Source organism: Mirounga angustirostris, unplaced genomic scaffold (assembly GCF_029215605.1).
Source record: "Mirounga angustirostris isolate CCGP_5_RB_7025 unplaced genomic scaffold, mMirAng1.0.hap1 SCAF_1, whole genome shotgun sequence".
Taxonomy (NCBI): domain Eukaryota; kingdom Metazoa; phylum Chordata; class Mammalia; order Carnivora; family Phocidae; genus Mirounga; species Mirounga angustirostris.
Window position 1 is genome coordinate 204,623,504 of NW_026991709.1, and position 11,245 is coordinate 204,634,748.

At 43.3% G+C, this 11,245-nt stretch overlaps 1 protein-coding gene across 1 annotated transcript; it reads left to right on the forward strand.

Moving 5' to 3' along the window:
- Positions 1-3,207: 3,207 nt before the first annotated feature.
- LOC123841415 (olfactory receptor 10H1-like) lies at positions 3,208-4,166 on the forward strand. The gene is given in 2 exon segments (XM_045871012.2): positions 3,208-3,772; positions 3,775-4,166. Coding segments are annotated over 2 exon segments (957 nt in total).
- Positions 4,167-11,245: the final 7,079 nt, after the last annotated feature.

Below are 11,245 nucleotides of genomic sequence, written 5' to 3' on the forward strand. Positions count from 1 at the left end.
TGGGATCATGACCCGAACCAACAGCAGCCTCTTAACTGACTGAGCCACCCAGGCATCCCTATTCTTAAGAAGTTTTTAATGCACACTATCATATTGTTAAGTATAGGCTCTAGGCTGTACAGCAGAACTCTAGAACTTACTTATATTGCAAATAGCTCCCTGTTCTCTGTCATCTGTTAACTTTATCCGTGATGCTATTTGTTAATATGATTCATTAATCTGATGTAAAAGCATCAATCTTTTTTGTTTAAGGTTTGTGCTTTTTTTTTTTTTTTTTTTCTGTTTAAGGAACTTCTTTCTTGTTCTTAGAGCACAAAGATCCTGTTATACTTGCTCTCATTAGCTAGGTTTTTATCTATCACAATTATGTTACTAATCTATCTTGATTCTCTTTTCATTGGGATATTGAGAGTCTAGTTTTGGTTTTTGTTTGTACAGAGATACTTTCCTCAACAGTATCCCCTAAACAATTAATCTCTTTCCAAAAGATCTGTGGTGTGACTTTAACCATATACAAATGGCCGGCTCTGTTTCGGAAGTCTGCATTCGGAACCACTGGTCATCCGTCTGTCCTTGCACTAATCCTACACTGTTTTGTTTCCAAGACTCTGTAGAATGTCTCCGTATCTCAGAAGGCAATTTCCCCCCCACACACCTTTTTTCACTCTTCATTTCAAGACTTCCTCAGTGATCCATGGGTCATTATTTTTTCATAAACTCTTTGGAATAAGTTTATCATCTTTCGCAAGCAATCCTATTGGATATTTCTGCAAAGATTACATTGCATGTATAGATTAAATATGGGAGAGAATGAACATCTTTATTATATTGTGTTTTCTTTTCATCCATTTATTTATATGATCTGTCATGTTTTCTATCTAATAGAGGTTTAATTGTACTCCATGAAGCTCTTGTGTGTTCTTGTTTAAAGTAATTCCTAGATTGTTGACAGGTTTTGTACAATTTTGAGTGATATCTTATTTTGTAATGTTTTATTATTAACGAATTTTAAACTTATGAAAAAGTTGCAAAAATAATACAAAAAATTCTTATCCTCCCCTCACCAACCCCTTCTAATGACAGGATCTTACAGAACCCCAGGACAATGATCAGACCCAGGAAATGATCATTGGTATATAACACTATATAGCAAACAACAGATCTTACTATAATTTTTCTGGCTCTCCACTCATATCCTTTTTCTATCCCAGGACACAATCCAATCCATTTCATTTAGTTATTTCAACTTTTCATTATCATGCACTTCTTAATATTTCTTTTTTTTAATTTTATTTTATTATGTTACGTTAGTCACCATACAGTACATCACTGGTTTTTGATGTAGTGTCCTATGATTCACTGTTTGCATATAACACCCAGTGCTCCATGCAGTACGTGCCCTCCTTAATACCCATCACCGGGCTAACCAATCCCCCCACCCCCTCTAAAACCCTGTCTGTTTCTCAGAGTCCATAGTCTCTCATGGTTCATCTCCCCTCTGATTCCCCCCTTCATTTTCCCCTTCCTTCTCCTAATGTCCTCCATGCTATTCCTTATGTTCCACAAATAGTGAAACCATCTTAATTTTCCTTTCAACCTAAAGATTAATGAGTACTATGTAACTGTGGTAATGTCAAATGGTTCAACCTAATATTTACATTCTAAATATTTGGGAATTTTGAGTTAGCCTCTTCTTCTTAAGTTTTAGTTTCATTGCCAAATGGTCAGATACCTGGGTCTTTGTAATATTGGTACAATGTACCTGCTCTTCCTTTATGGCCTCACACAGGGTCCTTTATGGTGATAATTACATGCTCTTAGTGTTTGGGTTTTTTTTCTTTTTGTTTGTTTGCTTTTGGTGTAGTAAATAGGAATGTACATGTGTCTGTGTGTATTTGTACAGATTAACTATACATATGTAAGTATATATTAGCTATGTACATTAATATATATATATAACAGCTCAAGTATTAAATAACGTGACAGAATTAAGTCTTAAAACACCAGTAATTACAAAAGAGGTAAATGTTTTAAATACCCAATTAAAAGAGAGATACAACCATAAGTTGCTACATTTTAAGAGAATCTGATTCTGGTCACTCATGCTTGTCCTCACTCTTAACTTCTCCAGTGTTTATTACCTATTCCACACCCTATAGTAAGTACATTATATGTATAATCTTATTTAATCCTTATAACAACTTTGTCAGCTAGATATTATTATGGTCAGCTTCCTTTTAGGGATGAGGAAACTAAGGCTCAAAAAGATTAAGGAACCAACCCAATGTTGTTGCTGTTGGTGTAGTTGTTGGAAGCACTGTTTTAAAACAACTTCTCAAACTTATTTAACTCATGTGGATAACATGGTAGAGTTTTGTCATTAAAAAAAAAAGCCACCACGTAATACTTGCTAAGCCTTGCAAACAGCCCCGAGTTGATGTAGCAGACTAGGGATAGTAATGGCAGGATCTGCATTAACCTTTCAAAGATGGAATTCCAACCAGCACCAGATTGTTCCAATTTGAAAATTTTTATTGGAGACCCTTGCATAATAACTTTTTTTTTTAAAGATTTTATTTATTTATTTGAGAGAGAGAGAATGAGAGACAGAGAGCATGAGCGGGAAGAGTGTCAGAGGGAGAAGCAGACCCCCCGCTGAGCAGGGAGCCCGATGCGGGACTCGATCCAGGGACTCCAGGATCATGACCTGAGCCGAAGGCAGTCGCTCAACCAACTGAGCCACCCAGGCGCCCCATAATAACTTTTTTAAAAAAGAAGTCTGAATTGTTGCTTTTTCCTTTAATTTTCCATTCCTACTTAGAAACACAGCTGGAGGCACTGACAAGCTCTGAAGAGGGACTCAACCCAGGTGTGGCTGAACACAGACCCTGAGCTCCTTCCACTGAGATTTTAAAATAGTAGTTATTATTATTATTATTATTATTACTATTACTATTATCATCATTTCCTGAGTTCCTACTATGCGCCAGGCCCTGTACTATGCACTTGAGGCTCACAATCTTCCGTGAACCCCAAGCAGCTCCAAGGATCACTGACAGTCATCATGAGCAGCAGATGGTGGAGGGACTGGCCATGGTCTGCAGGGAGAGGGTCCCCTCTCCCTCCGGGAAGTCCTTTCGGGCCGGGCTCAGCGCAGACCCGGAGCTCCTGCCCACCGGGCTGCCTTCCCTCTCTCCCCACCCAGTGATGGCCACCACGCTGGGCCTAAACCACAGCTCCGTGTCTGAATTCATCCTCATGGGCTTCTCCACCTTCCCGCCACATCTCCTGCCCGTCTTCTTCCTGCTGTTCCTGCTCATGTACCTTTTTACGCTGTTGGGGAACCTGTTCATCATGGCCACTGTCTGGAGCGATCGCGGCCTGCACACGCCCATGTACCTCTTCCTGTGTGCCCTGTCCACCTCCGAGATCCTCTACACCTTGGCCATCACCCCGCGCCTGCTGGCCGACCTGCTCTCCACATGCCACACCATCGCCTTTGCAGCCTGTGTCAGCCAGATGTTCTTCTCCTTCATGTTCGGCTTCACCCACTCCCTCCTGCTCACCGTCATGGGCTATGACCGCTATGTGGCCATCTGCCACCCCCTGCGTTACAACGTGCTCATGAGCCCCCGTGGTTGCGCCTGCCTGGTGGCCTGGTCCTGGGCTGGTGGCTCGGTCATGGGGCTGGTGGTGACCACAGCCATTTTCCACCTCAACTTCTGTGGACCCCATGAGATCCACCGTTTCTTCTGCCATGTGCCACCACTGTTGAACTGGCCTGTGGAACTGATGTACCAATAGTGGCCCTGGGCGTGGGTCTGGTGTGCATCACCACCCTGCTGGGCTGCTTTCTCCTCATCCTCCTCTCGTATGCCTTCATCGTGGCTGCCATCTTGAAGATCCCCTCAGCTGAGGGTCGGCACAAAGCCTTCTCCACCTGTGCCTCCCACCTCACTGTGGTGGTCGTGCACTATGGCTTTGCTTCTGTCATCTACCTCAAGCCCAAGTCTCCCCAGTCTCTGGAAGGAGACACCCTGATGGGCATCACCTACACGGTCCTCACACCCTTCCTCAGCCCCATCATATTTAGTCTCAGGAACAAGGAGCTGAAGACTGCCATGAAGAAGACCTTCCTCAGCAAACTCGATCCCCAGAGCTCCTGAAGTGGTTTCTTTTGTGGCAGGGGATGTGTTGGGTAGAGTCGCCTCAGGCTTCCATCTATAAAATGGGAATGATTATGCTTCACTGGTGATGATTCTTTTTTTGTAAGATCTTATTTGTTTGAGAGAGAAAATGCACAGGCAGGGGGAGCAGCAGAGGGAGAGGGAGAAGCAGACTTCCCTCTGAGCAGGGAGCCCGATGCGGGGCTCAATCCCAGGACCCTGAGATCATGACCTGAGCTGAAGGCAGATGCTTAACCGACTGAGCCACCCGGGTGCACCTGGTGGTGATTCTTCTATGTGAATTCCCCCACCTGCCTTCTTGGCAAGTACTCTAAATTCTAGGTGTGTTTTCTCTCCTTTCCCCCAGTCTCAGTGACCTCATTCCTCCTGGATTCACTGGGGTCACAACCTCCCCAATATTGATCATGTATGTCAGCTTCCTCCTGGTTCCTGTGCCTGAGGGTGGCTGGGGGTGGCGGGTGGGGGCGTCATGCCCACATCGCTGTGTTGGGAAGCTTATGTGCATGGTTTATCACAAATATGTGAATGAGGGACACTTGCTTTGCCCAAAATACATAAATTGTGATTGGGCACCTACTGTGTGCTGAGCATTGTCCTCTGCTCCAGACACATCATTGCTCTTGTTCTGAATACCATGTTGAGGAAAAGAAAGCATTTTTGATGAAGAAAATGATTGTTCATTTTTTTCGTTCTTCACATTTTTGGTGGAAATGTGTCTCCCCCAAGTGTTGCCCTTGTTGGCTGAGCCGAATGACTGAGTATGCAAATTACAGAAAGAAAGAGAGGCAATCTGAATTTCTTCTTGGGAGAAAAGATATGTGTGGACAGGTGGTGCAAAGATGTGGGAGAGGACTAAGGAAGTGAGGACTGGGCTGAAGGAAAGGACTGGGACAGGAGGAAAAACCAGTTGCTGGAAGTTGACCAGGACATAAAGGAGGTGATGGGCCCAGTGACTGGTGAAGAAGTTTGAGGAAAGAACAGGCATGTAAATGGGCATTTTATAAGGTTTATGAAGTTGCCATCAAGTGCCTGATGTAAATTCCCCTTCCCGGACTCCCTTGAAATCCTCAATAAATATCCATTTCTCTTTCATGTGTTGTGGAGTCAGATATATTAAGGGGAAGCATCCACAGGCTGGGTCCTGCTTCAAGGGAGGTGCTCAGGCAGAGTCAGGCAGCCCCTTGGGGTTGTGCCACATTTTTAAATGAGGAAATGAGCAAAGTGAGGTTTGGGACTTGCTCAGGGTCGCAAAGCCAGCAAGGTGCAGGGATGCAGTATGGGGTCAGCCCAGTGAGTCCTTTGGGGTAATGGGTTTCCAAGTTGGGGACACATCACAGTCACCTGAGGGCTGGTTAGGTCACAGGCTGCTGGGCCCCCCTCCAAAGTGTTTGATTCAACACATCTGTGAAAGGGCTCTAAAATCTGTATTTCTAACAAACTCTCAGTGCTGAGACTGCTGGTCTGATGATGACAGTTTGGAAATCCCTGCTCTACAGAATCTTTAGCTCAAAGATAGAGCCAGATATTTGAGTTGGAAACAAAAGTAACTTTCTTTCTTTTTTTCTTTCTCTCTCTTCCTTCCTTCCTTCCTTTCTTTTCCTTCCTTCCTTCCTTCTTTCCTTCCTTTCTTCCTTCCTTCCTTCCTTCCTTCCAATCTTCCTTCTTTCCTTATTAATAGTTATGGAGATAACAGCTTCCATTTTTTCCCCCATTTTGGGGGCCATTTATCATCAGCTAGGTGTGGTCTTTTAAAAAACAGCTCTATGGAGATGTACTTCACATACCATATAATTCAACCACTTAAAGATATATGTAATCATCACTGCAGTCAATTTAGAACATTTTCACCACCTCTAAATAAAACCTTGTACCATTTAGCTGTCATTCCTCTTTCCTCCCTCCCCTCCAGGCTTAAGCAGCTACTAATCCACTGTCTTTATAGATTTGCCTGTTCTGGACATTTTTTATAAAGGGTCATTCAATATTGATCTTTTGGTGTTTGGCTTCTTTCACTTAGCATGTTTTCAAGGTTTACTCACATGGTAGCATGAATCAGTGTTTCATTCCTTTTTATGGCTGAATGATATCCCATTGTTTGGATAGACTGCACTTTGTTTATCCATTCATCTGTTGATAGATATTTGGTCTGTTTCTGACTTTTGGCTATAATGAGTAATGCTGCAATAAACATTCATGTTCAAGTTTCTGCGTGGACATACATTTTCTACATTTTCATTGGGGGGGTATATACCTAGGAGTGGAATTGAGGGATCGTATGGTAACTCTATGCTAAATCATTTGAGGAACTGCTAGACTGTTTTCCAAAGTGGCTGCATCATCTTACATCCCCCCCAGCAGTGTGTGAGGGTCCCAGTTTCTCTACATCCTTGCCAACACTAACACATCTAACTTTTTGATCATAACCATTCTAGTGGTATCTTATTGTGGTTTTGATTTGATTTTCCCTGATGACTACTGATAGGTACAGTCTTAAATGATTTAATACACAGCAGTTCTTTTACTTCACAAGGAAGATCATATTATTAGCTCCATTTTGAAGATGAGGAAACAGAGATATAGATTAAATCCATTGGTTAAAGTTCTTGCCCCTGAAGTGGAAAAACTAGAATTCTTTAAGTTGGAACTGGGGATCAGAAGCCTACATTTCTCAGGGGTTACAAGGAGAGGAAGCCAGTGTGTTCCAAGAAGGGATGAAGACCTGTATTGGGAAGGAGGGACCAATTTTAGCAAGCACTAATGAAATGAGGCAGAACTGGAGATATGCTGTTCTGGGGGGGGTGGGAAGGTTAGGAAGAAACACCCAGTGTGAAAGGATGGGAGAGACACGTTATAAGCTTGATAAAACTGGCTGTAGCATTTCTGGTTTTGGTTTTCATTAGTAGATGTATTAATATAGAAAATATTGTCATGTTCAAACACCAAATTGTTTGCTCTAAAAAAACTCGGGGGCGCCTGGGTGGCTCAGTCGGTTAAGCGACTGCCTTCGGCTCAGGTCATGATCCTGGAGTCCCTGGATCGAGTCCCGCATCGGGCTCCCTGCTCGGCGGGGAGTCTGCTTCTCCCTCTGACCCTCCCCCCTCTCATGTGCTCTCTCTCATTCTCTCTCAAATAAATAAAATCTTAAAAAAAAAAAAACTCGGAACCAAACTGAGGGTTACAGAAGGGAGGGGGTGGGGGTGGGGTAACTGGGTGATGGGTATTAAGCAGGGCACGTGTGGTGATGAGCACTGGGTATTATACGCAACTAATGAATTGTTGAACACTACATCAAAAAGTAATGATGTGCTATATGCTGGCTATATGAACATAATAATAATATAAATAAATAAATAAATTGAATTGAATTGAATTCCACAAAAAATTAAATAAATTTTCTGTAAGAAAAAAGAAACTCTGACCCCTTTTGAAGCCAGGTTCCTGGGTTATATTGAGAAGATTCGAGGTAGTTAATTAGCAATATTTGGCAACATCCTTTGCCTCCCTTACAAAATGAGAAAGAGTCCCAGATGGTAAGAGCCGCCCCTCTTAGAGTTGTCATATACAAGGTATGTTTAAGTGACCAGCACAAGTCTTGGGGTGTAGCCAGAATTTGTCTGGTCACAGATCCAGAGACATCTTGGATATACTGGTTGGCCTGGGAAATGGGTAAGAGACTGTGAATTTGAAAGAGCTGATGGCAAAAATGGCTTCTGGATTATATCCAAGAAGTGTCAGTGTGGCTCCCTGTGGTCATCAGAAAATCAACTTACTCTAGTTTGACTGACCAATGTCAACGCATTCTGAAATTTAAATAAACCATGTGTTTAGTCCTTTGCTTTATTTAGTATTAGTTGTTTTGAAAATTTAAAACAACCAGAGAAACTGAACTTAGTGAATGTATGTTGTTTCTGTAAGTGACGTATTCTAAACTCCAAGGGCTGGGTCAGGACAGATGTTTGAGGCAGGACTACGAAAGCACAGCGTTGCATCCCATCTTTATTTAAAATGTTGATGTGCTGTTCATCATAATTTTTTTGCATTAATTTTGACTTTTAAAATGCTGCATTAAATATGATCTATCTAGATCACTGAATTTTTTGGTGGCCCCTTAAATTTGGTGGTCAAGGTGAATGCCTCACTTGCCTGACCCTAGTCCCTGCCCTGCTAGACTCTCCCTGCCTTGCCCCACTCCCAATAACCTTGCACTTATTTTTCCTGAAAAGGACCAAAAAATAGAAGCCATCATTAACTTATCTGGTGACAGAAAATAGGAATAGGAATATATGCCAGAAAGTCAATGTAAACACAGCAGGATCTTAGGTGATGATCCTTGACATCACAGAGGTGGAGACAGCCCGCCACCCCTCTGCTCACTAGTGCTGACCAGGACTGGTCCCCACACCCAGGGGTCCTGTCCCACCTCCCCTCTAGTATTCAGCTCCCACTTTCTGAAGTTCCCCCCACCCCCTCCATTCTTAACTGTTTGCCATTCCTTGCTAATGGTCCCCTTTGTGCCACATTCTTTGGTATCCCCCAAGGCAGAGCCAGAGCCCAGAGAGGTGATTAAAAGGCCTGGAGCACAGACAATGGCTCTTGTTGGGGACATCTCCAGACTTTAGGGGACCCTTTCCTCCCTGCACTAATTGGAGTGTTTCAATGCTAATTGCTGGAGGCAAAGGCCAGCTTAAGAGATGCAATTTACTGCCTTCACCTCTATTGTTCTGTTCTCCTCCAATGTTGACCTTGATCCCCTTGCCTTGCCAGCTCCTTACTCAAGGGTGTTTTCCTCCTCCTCCCCCTCACCCCCACCCCAGGTTATCTCTGTCCAGAGGCCAGAGGGATCTTTCTAAAGGGAAAATCTGAAAAATCACCAGATTTTTGTACTGTATCTCAAACTCTTGAGATACAGTACAAACTCTAGTGTGGTTGGATCACTGCTTCATCTCCAGTTCTATCCCTCAGCCCTCCCCGGCTCTCCAGCCCCACTAGCCCCTTGGCTGTTCTGTAATAAATCAAACATGCTAGGACCTCAGGAACTTTGCATAGGCTGTTGCTTCTACCTGGAACACCCTCCCCTTACTCTTACACATCCTTAGGTCTGACCTTAAATGCCATGTCCTCAGGAAAGCCTTTCCTGATTTCCCCATACTAAGTTACCACCCCTATTATAAGCAACTCTTATCATAGCAACTTCTTTCTTTTTCTTCATAGCATTTACCACAGTTTATCGTATATATTCACTAGGTTGATTATTTGTTTAATATCCACGTCTTTCTCTCTCAAGTACAAGCACTGAAATCAGGGGTTATGTTTAATCAGTTTAACATTGTATCCCTAGTGGCATCTAAAAAAGTGCCTGGCGCACAGTAGATGCTCAGTAACTGTTGAATAAATACAACAAGGTTTGTCATCACTGGTACTATTGACATTTGGTGATGGCTCATTCTTTGTGGTAGGGGCTGTTCTGTGCATTGTAGGATGTTGAACAGCATCCCTGGGCTTCACCCACTAGATATTGTAGAGCATCTCACCCTCCTTCAGCTGTAATAACCAAAAATTCTCCATAAACTTCCAAGTGTCCTCTGGGGAGCACTGGTGAGAGTCATGCCCCTTTTGGTGGCTGTTAGTGCTTGGTCCATATCACCATATCTTGGTGAGAGCCCTGGTATTTCTCTGTGTGTCATTCCATCAAGAACCTAGAAACTCTTCAAAGACAGGGAATAGCAATGGACCCATCTCCATACTACCAAAACTACAACAGGATTTGAGACACAGGAGGTTGCAAATAATTATTGAACAGGTCTTAAAAAGTTCTTATTAATTGAGTGCCATTGCATGCCAGTCATTGTCAATTGCCCTACATAGATGATGTTATTTAATTCTCAGAACTATCCTAAGGGATGACTACGTTATTATTAAACCCATTTTAACGATAAGAAACTGAGGCCAAGAGATGGGGTGTGATTTAACCAATGCCACTTTGCTTCATCACTTAACCACTGCACAGGCCTGTTTGCAATTCAGAGCATCTTTTTATCTCTTGAGAGACCTAGGTTTCACCAGTCTCTAGTGCCATTAGCTGTTGCCATGGTGATGAGTCATGGGGACCATTCATGGAGGCTAGGAGCCATAGAGAGGAGGATATTCCAGGAGAAGAAAATTCTGGGAGAAGAGGGTTAGATCAGGAAGTTTAGCTGGAGCAGCACTTCTCCCAGTGGTGCCCCCTGCTGGACCCCAATCCTCTCCACTGAAGACCTACTCCTTCCGCAGCACTGATAACAAAGATGGATACATCAGAGTTCATGGCTCCAATTGGTCATTGCCTCAACTCACACCTCTCTCCCTCATCCCAAGCTCATCAAACAAAGCTTGAAATTATAAGGCCATCCTAACTACTGTGGATATCCTTGTGCCAGGCACCATGCTAAGCCCTTCACAAGCATTGTCTTACTTCAGTCTTTTTTTTTTTTAAGAGTTTTACTTATTTATTGAGAGAGAGAGAGAATGATAGAGAGAGAGCATGAGAGGGAGGAGGGTCAGAGGGAGAAGCAGACTCCCTGCCGAGCAGGGAGCCCGATGCGGGACTCGATCCTGGGACTCCAGGATCATGACCTGAGCCGAAGGCAGTTGCTTAACCAGCTGAGCCACCCAGGCGCCCCAGTGTCTTACTTCAGTCTTAAAACTATCTTAGAAGGTAGATGCTGTGCATTCTTTCAGGGTAGGCTCAGAGAGAGGAAGTGAGCTGCCTAAGCACAAAGAGCACTGTATGAGAGCCAATTTCCCCACCCCACTGCAACAGTGTTAACAAACTTGAAAATTTTTTTGGACTTCTGCTTGGATAGACAAAAATGTACCTCACAGTTACATTCATTTGCCATCATTCTTCTAAATTGATTTATTCAACAAATATTTGAGAACTTACATATACTGTGTAGGCATATAGCAGTTTGCAAAATGGGCCGAGAGTCCCTGACTACCTCAAACAACATTCTGGGGGCAGAGACAGACAATATCCAACAAGCAGATATATGCAGGTGGTAATAAGCACGTGTCAGATA